General features: G+C 27.9%; 1 protein-coding gene across 3 annotated transcripts in view; it reads left to right on the top strand.

Annotated features, from left to right (window-relative positions):
- The first annotated feature begins 5582 nt into the window (after window positions 1-5582).
- Window positions 5583-20760, top strand: part of LOC117176084 (DNA topoisomerase 2) — a 35423-nt gene continuing 20245 nt past the window's right edge. Inside the window, exons 1-11 of one of the 3 annotated variants that reach the window (XM_033366104.1) lie at window positions 5583-5820; window positions 8263-8394; window positions 8508-8834; window positions 11552-11795; window positions 15495-15881; window positions 15967-16206; window positions 16284-16389; window positions 16461-16613; window positions 19347-19516; window positions 19609-19819; window positions 19898-20486. In XM_033366104.1, coding sequence (XP_033221995.1) covers window positions 8339-8394; window positions 8508-8834; window positions 11552-11795; window positions 15495-15881; window positions 15967-16206; window positions 16284-16389; window positions 16461-16613; window positions 19347-19516; window positions 19609-19819; window positions 19898-20486 — 2483 coding nt within the window. In that variant the 5' untranslated portion in view covers window positions 5583-5820; window positions 8263-8338. The other 2 variants (XM_033366113.1, XM_033366122.1) reach the window with 2 other exon arrangements.

Below are 20760 nucleotides of genomic sequence, written 5' to 3'. Positions count from 1 at the left end.
GCGCATACTTTGAATAAAATATTTGTTATCATTCTCTTGAAATAAATGTGTTTTTTTCTTGAAAAAATACCGGTTTCATATGTATACACCTGGTAAGTGATATATTTTTATTACTTCTTCTAATCATGTATATGTTTTAAATAATTTTCTCATTGAGAAATTAAATATTGTTAATTTTTCATTAGATCCGTTAATAATTCTAACAATGAATCATTTTTTTAACTTGAACAAATAATCAAACCAATAATATGAGTAAAATAAATCATAGAAATATGAAGTTCGAACTGCTTTCAAAATGTATTTTAAAATTAAATTTTATTTATATTAAACTACATATTTTTATGACTGTTTCTATTTAAAAATAATTAGTAATAGTTTCTCTTATTTTTTCATATATATTTTTTTTGTTTATTTGCAAACAGCATCAAGTTTTTAATTATTTTTGCTTTTTCTTAATGCAATTCAATGAAAAAGACAGACCTACTTTTTGTGGCGCCATCTGTTGGATTAGTTTGGCCGACCCCCCCCCCCCCCCCCCCCCCCCCCGGAACGTAAGATAACTACTACTGCATACACATACACGGTCGAGGAAGGGGGCTGGCTTATATATGGATATGATGTGAATGCTAGAACTTTTGTTGTGTGCCGCGATGGCATGGTTGCGTATTCAGAAGTCGTTCCCGAGGTCATGACACTCAGTTCCAAATGCATTTCAAAATTATTTTACAGAACGTGATTTTCTGTTTCTCGTTCTCGCGTTCGCCTTCGCCATCACTATAGCAATCTTTGCTATAGTTGAGTCGGTTGGCTGGCTCTGTACGGCCTGTAAGCTAAAAATGTTATACACACTGATTTACCTAATTATATACAAATTAAAGAGAGCCTGCAAATATTCTATTTATTATTATTTTAGATTTTCGAGACAATAAATAAATATAAAAAAATTCTTTTCGTACTTTAAAATTTTAGTTGAATTTCTGAAATTATTTTTAAAAACTAAACTTAAAATTTAAATGAAATTAAGATAAATTAAAAAATTTATTTAAATTCCAAATTAAATAAAATTTAGTTGAATTTAAGTAAATTTCAGTTAAAATTAGGGATGTTGAATGGTGTTAAATGGTGTTAAATTTAAGTACAATTTAGTTCAATAAAAATGAAACTGTCGTTAAATTTAAAATTTGATTCAATTGAATACAAATATATGTGGTTTGTTTCTTGGCTTCAACAATGCAGAGCATTCAATAAAGCTGGAGAAATTAAAACGAAATCCCTTATTTTTATAATAAATAGTTAAATTCAACAAAAAAACTCAGGAAAGTAATTAGGACTCATAGTTGTAAAGTTTTTGTTTGAAACTTTTCAAAAGTCGACAATGTCGAAATATAAAAGGAAGCGTTTAAACTTCTGCATAACTATTTTGCATGGAAATACTTTACTATCCCACAATTTTATTTAAAATTAGAAGTATGTTAGCAATTAAATAATTATTCCATTCAAAATTATTCAGTTTCGAATATTGGATTATAATTTCAAAGTCTTTGAAATTAAAATCGTGAAAACCTGACTTTCGGATTGCGGGGGTCTGGAAACGTGGAGATCGGTTGAAAAAGTATGATGTCAAATTTCCGACAATTCTAATACTTTCTCAATCATAAATGATGAGAATGTAAAAATACAAGCATTAATATTTTTTAAATTTTGAATATGCCTTAAGTATAATCTGATAAATTTAAATTATTTAATTTTTAAAGTTTTGAATTGAAAATTGAAATGCAGAATTCTAAATGTTTGTATTTGGGTATTATCAGATTTTGGAGGCCATTAATTTAAGCCTAATCAAGTTAGAAGGCTTACAGTTGTCAATTTTACGATATTAAACCCTTATATTAAAAACCAAATTGAATTTCAATGTTAAAATTTTTTATTGTTTAGGATTTGATTCTTTAATTCAGAATTTGTTCAATGCTTTACATTTTTAATTTTACACTTTCAAACCTTTTGTTTAATTTGAGTCATCGAGAAAAAATATTGAATTTTAGTAGACACGACTTGTTTTGCGTAAAAAAATTAATTTAGGAAATACCCAGCGCGCCGAGGTGAAAAATCCGTCGAGAGGGAAAAATGGGTTAAGCCAAATCTGCTGTTTGCGTGAAGAAACTCACTATCTTCGTTTTGACGTGAGTCTTCTTTACGTATACGCTGCAACGCGAAAATGACCCTTACGTCAACCTTTGGAGAGTAACTTTTTTCTCCAAGATGGCAGAAATAATCACGGCTTATCACATTGAAAAAAATTATTTGATAACAAAATTTCTTCACATATTTATTACATGAAAACATTTGTTTTTGTTTACAAGATTTAAGAAGTAAGAAAAAAATCTTGATTGGAATATATTGATTTTTGAAGAACAAGAAGCTTTAAGCATTATAACGCCAGGCGTAAATAATTTTAACATATTTTCCTTTTTAATTTAATAAACTCAATATTAAAATGGAAGTTTTAATATTGTCAAAAATAAATATTCACTTTAACTTCAAGTACCTAGATGACAATTTTGACTTGTCATGTTCATTGTAATTTTTACATTATATCTAATTGTCTACTGTCTTATGAATTGCAGTTAGAACAAAGTTGTTAATAATACAATAGAGCGGAATTAAATTTCGGTTTTCAATCAACATCTTTGAAAAGGAGTATACAATTTTTGAAAAACTAAGTCTGACAAAAAAGTGCCAGATCATGTATTTTTTGGTTCGATTCATAATTTTATTCAAATATGAAATTCCTTCCTAATTTCTTTTTAATTATGTAAGAAATAAACATTGTTAATATCTTTTCCAAATAAAAAAGTGGGTTTTTTTTTGCATGATTGTTGTAATTTTTCTTTAAAAAACCTTTTTTGTTAATGAGGTAATTAATTCATAATGCATAAGCCTTTAAAATTTTATAAAAGAAACTGAAAGTTAATCAAATATTTAAATGATTAGAAAATTAATTTATTTACGAACAAATTTAAAAAAGCAAGTTTTTTATTAAAGGAAAGAATTTAAAATAATTATTTTAGCAAAATCAAAAATTTTTAATGGAATTAAATATGAAAACAGTTAAACAAGTAAATGCAAACAAAAGCTTAATCGACCAGCTGGAAAGTATAATTTTCTATACATGGCCGGTGGAGAACATTTTAAAGTTTCAACTTATTTTTCTCAATAAATACAAAATAAAGAAATAAAGGAAATAATTAAAGGAAACTAAATAAAAAACTAAGGAAACTTATATATTTATTGAAAATAAAATAAAAACAGCGTCAAATTCTTTTAAAAAATATAGACTATTGAAGTACATAATAGTTCTGTGAATTTATAGCATTGGTTTATATTATTTTTCATGGTTGCGGTTTAAAAAATGTAATTAGCTCATGTATTAAAACAACAAAAAGACGAAAATTATGGCAATTTTTATGTCAAGTTTTTTTTATTAAATAATAATAAAACAAAATTAGGCAAACTTTTTTTGTAAGATTGAGTTGCTTCTTATTTCAATTTGAAAAAATGGTTCATATTTATAACATGGCCTTAGCTAAACTGTAGAAGCAAGCCGTAATTTCCTTTGACTTTCGAAAATGCTTCTTACACTTTACAGGTGTTAAAAAACTCATATACCACTTAATTCACTAATATTTAAAAATGCAACATTTCAGAAGACATTTGTCTAGGTCTATAAGAAAATTTAGGAAAAAAAATTTTTTATAAGTTTTTATAAGGAAATTTCTTTTCAGAATTTTTATTTCTTCAACCAGAAAAAAATAGTAAGGACATATTCAACCACAATTCTGGTTGATTTAACCAGACAGCTTTTTTAGTTTATTTAAATTTAAATAAAACTTAACTGTATCTTCAAATTCACTTTTCTACTAATTTCCAAAAAAATTATAACTTAAATCAAAAATAAACTTTTGAATTCAAATTTGTTATTACTATTTTATACGAACATCTTTGCTACACTTTTGGGCATAATTTTGATTTCAAAAAGTCTTAACAGTTTTTGAATTTCTTCAAGACCTTTTCTACTCAATTAAAATTATTTTTCCATTCATTTATAAAGTAAAATTAGATTATTATCATTTTGGATTTCAAATGCACTATAATTTGGCGCGACCAAATATATAGCTGCCTGTCGCCCCTATACAAACATGTGGCGGAACCAATCGCTACATGTCGCGCCTCTACAAGTATATGGCCGAACTAAAAGCAACATATAAATGCAGGACCACAAACTTGCCCACCGCGCTAACTACCGGTATGTGATGCAACTAATCTCAAGCCGTATCTAGGACCTAATATCTTTGACTACAGTTCACGTTTTATGTTTTGTTTCACTCATCTTTGATAACTTTATTTTAAAAACAATACTTTGAGTTCGAATTATTACGCGGTCGTTTATGTATACAGAGGGTCCAGGGACAATGTGGCAACCTAGCCGGATTCCACTATTTTTATTGCTTGTTCGCCGAGTTCGTAGCGATTTTTAAAATTACTTTCATTTTACGCTTATTTATTGAAATGAATTAATAAAGCGACAAACTATTATTCCACGCACCCGGGGGGAAGCTGATATTTACAAATTAATAAATAAAACAATAACCTTGACCCACATGCCTGGGGTATTTTACTTTATTTTTAAAAATTAGAAAATTAAAATAATAAATCCACATACCCAGGGATCTTTACATTATTTAAATAAATTTGAATTTACAAAGAAAAAAAACACAAATCCACATTATTTTCATTTTATTGAATAAAGAAAAAATGAAAAACCTTAATCCCCATACCCGAATGGATCTTCACTTCAATTCAATAAATTATAAAATTAAAATAAGAAACCCCCCTACCGATAGAAATATCAGAGCATATGCTTAAGATTCTCAAGGTTCTGAGAAGTTCTGAGAAATTCTCTGCAGGCACTCAGGTAGATATTTTTAAAGTTCCAGGTAGCTCGTTTAAATGTTTTGAAGGCTTTAAAATTTCCTTTCCGAAATTGAAATAAAATACGATCTTAAATAACAAACAGACAGGCTGAAATTGAAAAAAGAATTCGATCATAAATAACAAGCAGAGGCTATATCAATAGAGTAGCCGACACTCAAGGGTCCTTTGTTAAGCTTTCGGATTAAAATTTAGAACTATATTTTTTTAAATTCCATAGTTAACAGCCTAAAGCATAATTATTCAGATGGAAAGAGATAGTTGGAGTGGATCGTTTTCAAACCGATCGAACATCTCTGTTTGGTTTTATGCGATATAAAGAGAGATCCGATCAAGGAATTCCATCCCTGGACCCTCTGTAGAAGCCGTACCTCACTAGCGAACCTGTAATAAGTCAGAAGAACTAACAAACGCTATTGCTTAAAAGGAGACAGGCATATTTCTATCTCTTACTAACTAGAGGCATTTTTTTAGTTTGTAGAACTTGTCATAGGTTCGCTAGTGAGGTGTCGCATCTAAGTTTATAATATCTTTGGTTGTTCCATCCAATTCCATCACTACTTCTTATATATCTTTGCTCTATGTTCTTTGAGGGTGTCACTTCGCGCGGGATCGGGAGAACGGAATTATCATCGCTTGCGAAAGTTTTTCCGTTGTTTATGGTTACTTCATTACTTTATCTGTCAATAATTTGTACTCTACTTTTTCTGATCTGAAAGCGTATTACGTGTACACTTCATAATTTTCTAAATGGCGATGGGTGACGGATTTCCCACCCGATGAAGTGACAGAAAACGGAATTCATTTTTGAAACGATTAAGGGAGAAGCAGGTAATATTCTAACGCTTACTGTTTATTCATTATTTTTACGTTTATTTCATTTGCATCCTTTACCTACAATCAGGATTCAATTCTAACTCTGTTTTCATTATCTGCCATGGTATATCAGATTTGAACAAATTTTAAGTACCAACTAACAATAATTTTTGCAATTTTCAAAAACGTGCAGATGCACTCGTTCTTTCGATAGTTCATTAAATTTACGAGTTTTCGTCATAAAATTACAAGCTTTAAGGTTAGCGTTAGTCGTGATGTTACTGGTGCTAGTTTCGCATTTGCGAAATATTCGCGAAATTTCAGGATGCCAAAGTTTATTGCGAATACAATTTTACTTGTGATGCATTCGTATATAAAACTGAAATTTGCAAATATGTCTGCACATTTCTTGATTTTGCAATTCGTCTGCTTCATGTGGCTTCATGACGCTTGGTAAGCAATGGTCCTGGCATTTAGCCACCATCATTGATACCAATTTATGGCCACCATCTTTAATTGCGATCCATATTAAATTCATACGAAAAAGCCCAATATAAACGGAATTTACTTTTAAACAATTTTATCTTAAAAATCGTGATTTTTAATCACGAAATAATATTAAAGAAATGAACAAAATACTAATATATCAGATGTATAAATGACCGGTACAGCTTTTGGCTGCAGCTACCCCTAACCCCTATTATTTGGCGCGAAACTCCAGCGCCATCTTGAAGCAGTTGGAAGCGAAATCAAAGCTTCAAAAATGGTATGTATGCCATCGCGTAGGTTTATATTTACACTTTAAAAAATGCCAAGCAAATTTTCATTTCGTCTTTGTAACTAACCTCGGTTGACTTAACCCAAAACTGTTTGCACATTTAAATATCTACTCGGATTTTTTATGGTTGATATTCATTTTTGTGAAAATTTATTTTTGCAATTTTAAAAATGATAAAATGCATTTTTTCCGGAAACTGCGTGATATGAAAAAGCACAGCGGCCAGAATTGTTCCCATTTTTGAAATGTATAAAATTGTTGTTATTTCATAATATTCTGTAGCACCAATTTTAGGCGTGCCAAAAACCGCAGTTAGTTTATTTAATTTTGAATAAATATTTGATTATACTGTAAAAATAATTTTAAAAAAAGACTTGCAAATTACCTTGATGACAATGACAAAAATTACGTACTTTTCAAACCTTAAAAAATAGAATGAAACTATTTTTCTGGTAGAATAAGAAATTCCAATCGACATTTTTACTATATTTTAAATATATTTTGTAACTATCTCGGTGGAACTTTTAAATTGAACAACATTTTAAAAGCTGTATATTATTAATTATCAAGTAGACCTAGGTTGTATTTAAAAGACTGAAATGATTTCCAATATTTTTTTTCAAACTGCCCAGAAAGTTTTTCTAGTAGAACTTTTAACAAACTGCATCAAAGTCTATAGCTTAATGAGCCAGTCATTTTGTACATTATAGTTCCTAATTTTTTTGTACACCTTTTCCATTGATCGTGACAAATTTGCTTTTTTTAAAAGCCACATTTTTTATCTCAAAAGAAGGTTTAGGGGTTTCTCTTAAAGAGTTTTGAGGTTCACAGGTGAGATATTTATTTATAAAAGTAAGCGATAAGTAGTTGTTGAAAAATGTGCCATATGTTTTGGCGATTTTGAATGGTTTTAATAGCAAATAAAAAAAGTTGTCGACTACAGTTTCAATAGGTTTTTTTCACGCCCTTTGCATTTACTCTCGCTTAAAAATTTGACGTTAAAAAATAAAATTCATTTATTTTTGTTGTGCGAAATATTGTATGGAACATCGTTGCAGGTGCACAAGTGTTTTTAGGTATACTAAGACACTTAAACCTTACTTTAATCAATAAAAAATAAACATTTCGCTTTAAAATCTTACGGTTCATAAACGAAAAGAAAAACGAGTTTTTTCAGGCCGAATCGAAAAATGTAATAAATTAGATCCCTATGAAAAAATTATAGTTAATTTAAAAAATAGTCAACGCTGCTTTTCATAAATAAAAAAATCACACTTAAACTGTACTGGACAAAAATTTTGTTATCGTCATTAGAAGAATTAAAGATCGCCGAACTACACGGTAGCTAGGAAAATCCCAAAATATTTACCCCCTCCTCGGTAAATATTTATCTATATAAAAAACATTTTCCCCATGAACTACGATTAAATACGACAATACTTTGTCCAAGTTCGACGAAGATCACATCTTATTATATAAATAATGTAATGTAAAGGTATGATTAAAAGTAAATAAAAAATTTTACATTTTGAAACAACTATTTCCTAAAGTATTAATGATTTTAAAAAAAATCAAATTTGTGTAAACAAAATTTTCTACGAATGGTTTATAAATATACAAGAAAAATTAGTTTAAATGCCGGGAAGCCCAGTATTATTTTTTATTTTTTTATTTATTAGGTGCCTATTCCATTATCAACATAATGTTTAAAGGAACACTTTTTCAGCAAAAGGCTTCTTTCTTATTTATCTTTTAATGTGGAGTAGGACTACCGAAAAAGTTTTGTTACGTGGAATTTCCATAAATTTATCGTGAGTGATCAAACCTTGACAAAAGGTTGGAAGCCCATTATTGAACTAAAAAATGTGCAAGCAAACTATAGTAAATATACTTCAGTAGATTATTAAGGAATATTTCCTTTCAGATATTTTAAACGGCGTTTTGTCAAAATGAGCTCAGCAGTAGAGAATGGAGCTGGAGATGGAGGCTCTAAAAAGAAAACCATCGAAGGTATTTACCAGAAGAAATCACAGTTGGAGCATATTTTGCTCCGACCTGACACGTACATCGGTTCAGTTGAGTTTATCACTGAGATGATGTGGGTGTACGACAAAGAAAAAGAAGCGATGGTTCAGAGAGAAATAAAGTACGTCCCTGGGCTTTATAAGATATTTGACGAAATCCTGGTTAATGCAGCTGATAATAAACAACGTGATCCGAAAATGGATTCAATCAAAATAGATATAGATGCGTAAGTATTTTTTATTTATCCTGTAGCGAAGAGATTAGAGCAATAATTTTTTTATGCTATTTTTATGTGCTTTATATTTAATTGTTTTCTAAATTGATTATCAATCTTTAAAGAACAACAATTATATAAAGCTTCACCATATTATAACTTGTGTTTGAACTTAACTTTATTCATAATTTCACATTCTTAACAATACATATCAGGAAGGCTAGGGGATCCGGCAACCAGAAAGTGATTGTAAAAAAATTAAAACAAAAAATTCAAATTCGTATATTACAGTTTTTCATAGGCCCTAGATCTGCGAAATTTTGTTTCTAGGACTAATTAATAAATCAAAATACATAATTATTTAATTTTCTCGACTGCAAGAATATATTTTTCTCTAATCACCTTCAGTCAGCTTTTTTACAAATTAATAAAATATGTATTAGATTAAACATTTTCATCTTTGTCCGTAGAATCATCTTCAGACTCCACCAGAATTAATAATTGCAATCAAACCGAGCAGTAATATAAGGAAAAAACATTTATTTGGTTCTTGTAATTATTAGAAGTATCGTATATTGCGCTGTATTATCTCCGAAGATATATATGGGATTTTTGTAGAGGATCTTTTTCAGGGTGGCCGCTGGACCGGGAAATGACAGTGAATTTTTTTTTTTCAATTTTACACATTTGTAGAAGTAAAATCTGTCCACGTTCGATTTAAACAGTTTTAAAATAATTAGTTGAATTGTTATGTTTTTCAATTATGCTATTATTTAGCTTACAATGCGTAATTCATAATTTTTTTGCATTAAAAATTTTTATTTGTAAGCTCACATTTTTAATTTAAAGAATTTTTAAATGATTTCTTTAAGACTTGAACAAATATAAAATAAAAGCCTTTGATGTTGAAAATTTTGGATAAAAAAAAAAACATTTTTATTTAATAAATCAATTTTTTAAATTTATCTGTACTTTAAGTAATCAAAAGTGAACAAAAAAGATTTTTAATCAGTTCAAAATTGAAGAATTTTCCGATTTTAACGTGAAAACTTAAACGGTTTCAATTTGAAAGTCTCAGTTAATAAACAAAAGTGAAAGTGTGACTGAAAGTTTAAAAACTATTTTCAACTTAAAAATAACTTCATAATAATATATTCTTAATTAAAGGATTTTATTAAATTTAAAATGTCCTTTCAGCCCAAAATATTCAAGTTTCAACCCATTTAATTGAAATTTTTTAATTAAGAAAAGATTAATTATTGAATATTTACAAATGAATATTTGTACAAAAAATTTGAATAATTTTAAGAGATATTTCGGAGTTTTAATAAGATTAAAAATAAGCATGCAGGTTTTAGAAAGTTTTCTTTAAATCTTCTAGAATCTTTTTTGAAAATTTTGTTTAAATCTTTGAAAAACTTTTTAAATATTCTCTTAAAATAATTTAAAAAAATTAAAAATTATTTTTAATTTTCCTATGAATCTTAAGAAAACGTTTTTATTCTTTTGAAGCCTTTCACAATTTTTGAAAAGAATCTAATTTTTTGTTTAAAATCTGTGAAAATTTACATTTTGTTTTATATTAGCCTATCATTTCTAGTTTTACAATAAGTTTGAATCTTTTCAAAACTTCTACATATCTCTTAAAATTACTCAAATTACGCCTAAAAATAATAACTGGTCAATTTTTTATTTATACGTCCGAATTATAAAGAAATTTTATCAAATTTGCAGGATTTTCTGAAAATTGTAGAAAAAATTCAATTAATTTTAACAGATATTTAGAAGTTCTGAAAAACGTTCCAAAATAATTTTAAATTTTAAACAACTTATAGATTTCTCAAGATTTTAAAATAAAATTAAAGTTTCCAAGGATGTTTAAGCTATTTAAAAAAAAATTGAATGTCTAATTTTAGAAGTGTTCAGTTAAAAATTTTGCAATTTTTAAATACTTAATGTTGCTAGCTTAAAATTCCTGAAAATTATATAATTTTGAACATTTTAAAGTTTATTGATTGATTTTTTAATTTAGAGCATTGAACATGATAACGTTGATTTATATTTTTTTATATTGAAAAATTTTAGTACCTTTAATTTGATACGCGTAAATTATTGAGCATTTGAATACAAATTTTTTAAAATAAAAACTTAAATTTAAATTTTTAAAGTTCAAAATTTAACAGTTCCACTTCGAATGCTTTGAGCTCAGTTTTTATCACCTCAAGTGGAAAAATTTTTTAGCTTTAGAGTTTCATTTTTTAAATTTCAGTGCCTGTAAAAAATGTTTGCGAACTGGGGAAAAAAACCGAGAAATTACCGGTAATTTATTTCGTCGATTAAAACGGCCACCCTGGTTTTTGCGGCGAAATCAACATCAAACGAGTTATCGTCGAAAGAACCTTACTAAGGGACCTGAAATATGGTTTTTTACATTATAAAATCTCCAGTCGCAATTCTATGCACTTTTTACTAAATTATTCGCCCTGAATCGTGACCTATTTTGAAAAAGAAGAATTTCCAATAAAAATGTTGAATAATGTTAGGTTGAAGAATTCAAAATTCTTTGTTAAGTTTTTTTTAAAATTTAAATCGTGCAAGGTTGCTGAATCAGAAATTGAGATGTTTTAATATTTTAGTTATTTCAGAATAATGAAAATCAAATGCGTTTAGCTTAAAATAATAAATAAAGTTGTATTGCAGAAGCGATTGAATAATGAAAAACATTTCAGAGAAAACAACACTATATCAGTGTGGAATAACGGTAAAGGAATACCAGTTGTTATTCATAAAGAAGAGAACATGTACGTGCCAACAATGATCTTCGGACACTTGTTGACATCCTCAAACTATGACGACGAAGAGGAGAAAGTAACTGGAGGCAGAAATGGATATGGAGCAAAATTATGTAACATTTTCAGTCATCGATTCACGGTTGAAACTGCTTCCAAAGAGTACAAGAGAAGTCTGAAACAGGTAAATCTGACACATTAATTAATTAATTAATTAATAATTACTGGCCGGGAATTTAATTTAAAAACCGGGAATTTGCTTATGATCGCAATAAAATTCAAGTTTCAGATTATCTTAGTTTACTCTAATTAAGTCAGGATTTATTATTGAATGTTTATTATTTTCCAATATGAGAAAAACCTTTTGAAATTGTTTTCTCTTGTGAGATTTTTGTCGCTGACGAGTTTGGTAATCGAATTGATGACATTTCAAACATATAGAAACATTCATTTTCTAATTTTGTTCAAAAAATGGATTTATCGCGTTTTATTCGTTTCCTCCTTATTTATCTTTACTTGGAACATCGAATTTTTTAATTTATATTTTTAACTGAAAATTCATCTCTGATTAAAAATGTACCTACTTTGTTGAAAATCAATTTTTTTTGTCTGAAAATTAAAATATTCCAGTAGAAAATTTTACTATTTTACTGATAATACGTTTTTTTAACAAAAAAATTAACATTCTATTTTTGGTTGAAATGTATCTTTTTTGGATGATAGTTCAACTATTTGGTTTGAAAATTGATATTTTTTATTTAAAAATTAAACTAGTTGTTTGCAAATTTATCCTACTTTGTGAAAATTCGCCCCTTTTTTGCAGAAAATTCGTTTTTTTTGCTTAAAATTAAACTTCCAGTTGAAGATGAATCAAATTTTAAAAAAATTAATTTCTTAAACAAAAAATGTAACTTCCATTTTTATTGAAAATTGATATTTTCAGTTAAAAATTCAATTTTCCAGTTCAATGTTTATAATTTTAGTTGGAAATGTATCTTTTGGGATGGAAGGAAATAAAATTATTAAGTTGAAAGTTAAACTCGTTTTTTAGAAATGAATTTTGTTAAATTTTCATCGTTTTAAATAAAAATTTATTTCTCTGGTTGAAAAATGAGCTATTTGATTGAAATTTTTTAAACTGAAAATGTAACAATTATGCCAGTTAAATATTTAATAATTTTATTTAAAAATTCTAGTTGAACATTCAGTTTTTGACTAAAACTTTAATTATTCAATTTTTGGTGGAAAAGTTATATTTTTTAGTTGAAAATTCGTACTTTTTGATATAAATTAATCTTCTTGATTGAAAATTAATCTTTCTAGTGAAAAATACAATCATTCTAGTTAAAGATTCACCAGTTAAATATTTACAATTTTATTTTTAAATTCATCACTTTGTTCGAAAATAGAACTATTTTTTTAAATTGTTATTTTTATTGTGAAAATTAATTTTTTCACATAAAGTTTAAAAGTTTTAGTTGATTTATCTTTTTTAGTAAAAATTATTATTTTTTTTAATTCAATTATTTGAGTTAAAGGTTCATTGTTTCAGTTGAAAACTTTTATGTTCGGTTTAAAATTAATTTTTTAAAGTAAAATTGTTGGTATTCTATTTTCAGTTGAAAATCATTATTATTTGTGTCCAAGCTTCAACTATTTGTTTGAAAAATTGTCTTCTTTAATTAAAAATTCATATATTTTGATGAAAAAATGTTTTTTTTTTTATAGAAAACTAATCTTTTTTTTTAATTAATCTTCTTATTTGAAATAGAATCTTCTTGTTTAAAAATGCATCTTTTTGGTTGAAAACTATTGCAGCTAAAAGTTTAACTTTCATTTTTTGTAAAAATTAAGATTTTTTAGTGGAAAATTTAAGTATTTGTTTCAAAATTCATTTATTTGGAAGATTTTATTCTTTGGTGTTGAAGGATGTTGAGAAGAGAGTTCTGAGCCGGTTATATTACTTTGAGAACGGTAACGAGAATGAGAATATTATCGAGAATGTAACCGAGAAATAAATTCTCTGAGAATTTACGAGAATCTCAGAATTTATTTTTATTTACTTTTTGTTTAAAATTTATATTTTGGTGTTGAAAAATGAACTGAAATATTTTCTTGATTAAAGTTCCACTTATAAAAAAAATTTTTTTTATTGCAAATTCATCTGTTTTAGTACAAAATTGATCTTTTTGGATAAAAATGCAACTATTTGATAGATAATTGAACTATTTTGTTAAAAATTCATCCCTTTTTATTGAAATTTTTTTTTTTTTATTATTAAAACTACAATTTTTTTTCGTAGAAACTTAAAATGTTTTTTTTTCTTGTTACAAAAATTCAGTTTTTGATGTGACTGAATTAATGGATTTTTTTTTATGAAAACTCAAATTTTTTTGTAATAAACAATTCTTCTGCTTTAAGATAGATTTCATATTTTTTGATAAAAAGGCAACTATTTGTTAGAGAATTCAACAATTTTGTTAAAAAGTCATCCTTTTTGGATTGAAAACTCAATTTTTTGATAGAAAATTATTTCTTGTTAACAACTACATAGTTTGATCATGAAAACTCGACTAAAATCCTTTTCAACAGAAAATTCAATTATTTTTTTGAAAATTTATCTTTTTTATATAAAATGTCATCTTTTATAGAAGAAATTTCATTGTTTGTATGAAAATGCAACTTTTTGGTTAAAAATCGTTTTTCTTTGCTTGATAATTCAACTAATTTGTTTAAAACATTTGGTTAAATCGCTTTGTTAAGATGTCACTTTTTTGTTCAAGGTTTATATTTTAAGTTGAAAAGTTATCTCGTTGGTGAAAAGTTTAATTATCTTGTTGAAAATTAATCTTTTTTAATTAAAAATTCAACTGCTTGGGTCAAAGTTAAACTGCATTGTGAATTTTTTTGATTGAAGGCTTATGTCTGGTTTAAAATTTATATGTTTAGTGGAAAATACGTCTTTTTTGTGTTTAGAATTAATTTTTTAACATAAAATGTAACTTCCATTTTTTTAAGATTGACATGTTTTAGTTAAAAATTCGCATTTTTTGTTGTAAAAATGATTTTTTTAGTTTGAAATTTCTTCTTTTTTTTTGCTTAAAAATGCATCAGTTTCGTGGAAAATTAATTTTTTGTAGAACAGTCATATTTTTTGTTTGAAAATTGAATTTCTGTAAAGAAAATTTGTCTTCTGGTTTGAAGTTTCAATAATTTATATAGACTTTTATTTATTTTTTAGGGAAAAATCTTTATTTGTTGGAAATTCGTCTTTTTAGTTTTAAAATTCTTTTCTTTTGTTGTAGAAATTTAATTCTTTTTTTATTAAAATATAAACTATGTTACTTTTTCGTTGGCAATTTGTCTTTTTAGGTTGAATATTCAACTATTATGTTAAAAATTCCAGTATTTTGTTAAAAAGTTATCTTTTAAAGTAGAAAAAACTTTTTTTTTTAATAAATTAATACATTTGAAAATTTTTGATTTGTGTATAAAACACGGTCTAAGTTTTCCGGGAGTGGGGTCTTTTTATTCTACTTTGTGGTCTTTATTGAGTAATATGAGGCAATTGAATTTTACGTTTTACAGTTTCAGTCTAACAGTGTGAAATAATTAATGAGCTAGAAAATAATTTATATTCAATCGCTGATATAACCTGAACAATAAAAATATTGTTAAAAATCATAACTTCTTAAATTCTCCTAAATTCTATCATAATAGAAAAATGTTACTTTTACTTGACCTGGAAATTTGATAAATTTGATAAATGTAACAGGGAAGTTGAAGTCGCCCACTGAATCGCCACCCGGATGAAGTTTGTTATCGAATTTAATTGTGTATTACTAACCGTATACGTATTTATAAATACGTTTGTTTCTTACAGACTTGGGGTAACAATATGGGCAAAGCGAGTGAACCAAGAATCAAAGAATTTGCCGGGGAGGATTTCACGAAAGTTACTTTTTCGCCTGATTTAACAAAGTTCAAAATGCAGTCTCTAGACGACGATATTGTATCACTAATGTCTCGTCGAGCATTTGATGTAGCTGCTTCTAGCGGCGGTGTGAAAGTTTTTCTCAATGGTACCCGAGTTCCAGTCAAGAACTTCAAAGATTACATAGATCTGTATATCAAAGGAAAGGAAGATGACGTCGGAAACCCACTTAAAATTGCCTACGAGCACAGCGGACCTCGCTGGGAAGTAGCAATGACGTTGTCTGACAAAGGATTCCAGCAGATGTCGTTTGTAAACAGCATTGCAACAACAAAAGTAACTTTTATTTTGCTCTCTTTTAGATTTGGATTTTGCTTGATTATAAATTGTTGTTGTAATGCTCATCGCCAATCATTTTCAGGGCGGCCGACATGTTGACCACGTAACAGACATGATTGTCAAACAACTCCTCGAGACGTTGAAGAAGAAAAACAAAGGGGGCATCGCTATTAAACCGTTCCAGATTAAAAATCACATGTGGATCTTTGTGAATTGTCTCGTTAACAACCCTACTTTTGATTCGCAAACGAAAGAGAACATGACTCTTCAGGCTAAGAGCTTTGGTTCAAAGTGTGTGCTTAGTGAAAAGTTTATCACGACTGTATGTATAAGGTTCTGATAAACACAACCAGTGCTTATGTCTGCCGTTTCAAACACGATAATCAAATTTTATTTCAGGTAACAAAAATAGGAATAGTAGAATCGGTGTTGTCTTGGGCCAAATTTAAAGCAGACAGTCAGTTGCAGAAACTAGGTCCAAAATCTAAGCAAAGGAAACTACAAGGTATTTTTTTTTCACAGACTTTACTTTTTTTTTTACTTATTACGGATTTATCATTTAATAATTGTTATCAGGAATTCCGAAATTGGAAGATGCTAACGACGCAGGTACTGGTAGATCTATGGAGTGTACCTTAATATTAACGGAGGGAGACTCAGCCAAAACGATGGCTGTGTCAGGAATGTCTTCGATTGGTCGTGACAAATTCGGCATATTTCCTTTGAAAGGTTGGTACACGGTCTGAACTACAGATTTACTTTGTATAGGGCGTCTTGTGACCTTGAAAACCTAGAACTCTCCTTGAATTTTTTTGAAACCCTGAAAGCCTGGAAATCTCCTTGATTTTTTCAAGAAAACTTTGAATTTTAATTATACTTTTTTCTTTTTCATTAAAACATTCATTTTATCTAAATGCGAAGAGTAATTTAAATCTGTCAGTCTATTATGAAAGAAACATCTCGTGTAGAAAAAATCTTGCTGCTGGAAATTTTGTTATTCGTCAAGGTATAATTTATCTTCTGTTTATTACAGAATAAATAAAGATTTATTTAATAAAGATTTTAATAAAAGGCACTTTTTGTTGAGATGTTCAACTTAGAAATTATAAAAATTATTAGTTCAAAATTTCGATGTTAATTCAGATTCAGAATTAGAATAAGCCATGGCCATACAACGGATTTTTTGACTAGTTGAACACTCGGTTTTTGAGTGTATAACAGATTTCAAAAGGTTACAAAATATTTCTAAAGATTTCAAAATATTTTAAATATCTTCAACATTTCATAAAGATTTCACGCACGTTAGCGATTTACAAAAGGCACGCACACCAGATTTCAATCAAGATTTCACAGCAATTTTACAAACATTGTAAATTTTAAAGATTTAAAAGATTTCAAAAAGGGTACAGTACACCAGATTTCAAAGATTTTAAAACATTTTAGAAGATTTCAAAATATTTCAAATAATTCAGTGACTTCCATGAATACAAAAGATTTTCCAAGCAAAAATTCAAGAAAGATTTTATAAAAATTTCTGAAGATTTCCCAAAGATTTCAAGGATATCAAACATTCAAAAAGGCGTGTACACTAGATTACAAAGATTTCACCAAAATTCCCCAAAGATTTCGAAAATTTCATAAGGATTTGGAACATTTCACAAAGATTTTAAAACTTACAAAATAGTTTAAAGATTTTAAAATGGGTATATTAAACCACATTTCAAAGATTTTAAACAATTTCAAAATTTTTTAGGAGCTATCAAAAGATTACACTATGATTTGTAATTATTTAAATAATTCCAACGAATTCGCAAAGATTTCGAACATTTCGCTAAGATTTCGGACATTGCACAAAGATTTCAAAGATTTTAAAAAGCTTCAAAATATTTTAGGAGATGTTAAAAGATTTCAAAAAAGTTTCAAAAATTTCATAAAACATTCATAAAGATTTCAAAACAATACGAGAATTTCAAAGGTTTCAACAAGGGTGCAGTATACAAGATTGCAAGGATTTCACACCATTTCAAAGATTTTAAACGATTTAAGAATGTTTGACAAGATTTTAAATTACAAAAGATTTCTCAAATATTTTAAAGAATTCTTAAGGATTTCAAAACATTTCAAGAATTTCAAAGATTTCAAAACATTTAAAAGATTTTTAATGATTTCGAAAGGTTTTAATAAATTTGAGAAGATTTGAAAAGATTTTAATAATTTAAAACGAACAGAAAATATTTCGCGAACAAAAATGAACGAAACATTTCAAAAATATTTCAAAGATTTTATAAAGATTTTAAAAAATTTCACGAAGTTTTCGTAGATTTCAAAGATTTAAAAATATTTCAAATATTTTAAACAATATAAAAATTTTTTGGTAAGATTTCAAATAATTTCAAATATTCCAGTGATTTAAAACGAATACAAAACACTTAGAGAAGATAACAAAATTTCTTCAAAGAATTCATATGAATTTCAAAACATTACAAAGAACCCTAACTGGAAAGCCTGGAAATGTCGAAATTTTTTCGAAAGCGTTATTTTTTTATTTGCAATATTAAATTCAGTAGCACTTATTCTTCATTTGTAAAAGTAGCTTTATGTTAATTTATTTTAATATTTTGTTGAAAATTCGTTTTTTTCTTGTTTGAAATCAATTTTTTAACTGAAAGTTCAACTTCTGTTTTGGCTGAAAATTGATCGGTTTTAGTTCAAAATTCAAGTATCTATTTGAAATTACATATATTTTGTTGAAAATTTGTTCTTTTTGGTTGAATTACAATATTTTTTATTACAAATTTTATTATTTTTTGTTTGAAATATCAACTAATACATTTTTTGTTACGAATTCATATTTTTGGTGTTTTTTTTTTAAATAATGTTTTAACTGAAAATTTAATGATTCCATTTTTGGTTGAAAACTGATATTTTTTAGTATAAAATTCAGCCGTTATTTGAAAATTAAACTTTATTGGTTCAAAGTCAACTGTTTGATTGAGAATTAACGTATTTATTTGAAACATAGTCTTTTTGGTAGAAAATCAATCTTTTTGATTGAAAATTCAACTATTTGAGGAAAAATGTATCTATATGTTTGGAAATCCAAATTCTACTTAAAAAATTAGGAATTTTAAGCGGTTTTAAGTAAATGTAATATAGTACTCAAATTATTTTACCTAAATATGCACTGAATTTTACGTTTAAGTAGATAAAATAAAAATTTGTTTGAATTATTCAAATTGATGGACTTTAGAGACAAATGAAAGAAGTTCAGTATTGTTATTAATAAGTAAATTCAATAGCATTATTCAGTATTATTTAATTATTTAAGTGATCTATCATGTTAAAATATTTAGGAATTTATTGTAATGTTAATTAAATTCCTGGAGTAGACACCCTAGGTTGATACCTAATTAAGCTAATTTACAATTAGAAATATTTTTTAATAACTTTAAAAATATTTAGGTAAAATTTTAAATGTACGAGAAGCAACCCACAAGCAGATTCTCGAAAATGCTGAGATTAACAATTTGATCAAGATTCTCGGTTTACAATACAAAAAGAAGTACGAAACCAGAGATGACTTGAAGACTCTACGTTACGGAAAGATGATGATCATGACAGATCAGGATCAGGTTATTAAATACTCTTCTTAACAGCGGAATTTTTCTGCATAAATATGTCGAAAATGGTAATATAATGGCACTAATTTTTCTGGCACTTTTAGGACGGTTCGCACATCAAAGGTCTTTTAATCAATTTCATTCACCACAACTGGCCTTCGTTGTTAAAGCACAACTTCGTGGAGGAGTTTATCACACCAATCGTGAAAGCGAGAAAGGGAAATCAATGTTTTTCCTTCTTTTCGTTGCCTGAATTTGAAATCTGGAAGAAGGAAACGGAAAACTATCACACATACAAAATCAAATACTACAAAGGTTTATTTTTTTTGTTCTCCACATTTATTGTACATTTATTCTGTTCAGAATTATGGATTTAATTTGTTTTTTCCATAGGTTTGGGTACTTCCACTGCTGCTGAGGCAAAGGAGTACTTTGAAAACATGACCAGACATAGGATTAAGTTTAAGTATGAAGGTGATCAAGACGATCAAAACATCATCATGGCTTTCAGTAAGAAGTGTGCTGATCAGCGAAAAGACTGGTTGACAAGTCACATGGAAGAGACCAAGAGAAGGAAAGAGATAGGACTTAGTGAGCGGTATTTGTACCAAAAAGAGACTCGCGCCGTGAGCTTCTCCGACTTCGTGAACGTCGAATTGGTCCTCTTCAGTAACTACGATAATGTGAGGTCGATACCAAACATGATAGACGGTCTAAAGCCGGGTCAGAGAAAAGTCCTTTACACTTGTCTAAAGCGTAACGACAAGAAGGAAGTGAAAGTGGCTCAGTTGGGAGCATCCGTGGCTGAACAGTCGGCTTACCACCACGGTGAAATGTCGCTTATGGCGACCATTGTTAACTTGGCGCAGAATTTTGTGGGCAGCAATAACATCAACCTGCTTCAGCCCATTGGTCAATTTGGAACCAGGCTTCAGGGCGGAAAAGATTCTGCAAGTGCGAGATACATCTTCACGATGCTCAGGTAAGATTTAGCTCATTCTTTTTTTTATATTTCATTAGGCCTGTAAATTCGCGTGAAATGTTTAAACAAGCTTTAATATTTTAACATTACTAAACATTATTTACAGAGTAGTATTAAAATCCTTGCAAGGTTTTGTAAAGTCTCTGATAAGAGTGTCACAGGTTGGATTTTTCATTATTAACATTTAGAGAGGGAAAAAATACACAGGTTGTCTACCCTGTCTGGAAAACCAGGCATTATGAGGGAATTATTATACGCCTGGAAGTGTCAGGGC

Source organism: Belonocnema kinseyi, chromosome 1 (assembly GCF_010883055.1).
Source record: "Belonocnema kinseyi isolate 2016_QV_RU_SX_M_011 chromosome 1, B_treatae_v1, whole genome shotgun sequence".
NCBI lineage: Eukaryota > Metazoa > Arthropoda > Insecta > Hymenoptera > Cynipidae > Belonocnema > Belonocnema kinseyi.
The sequence above is the reverse complement of the archived record's forward strand: the minus strand, read 5'-3'. Positions and strand labels throughout refer to the sequence as shown.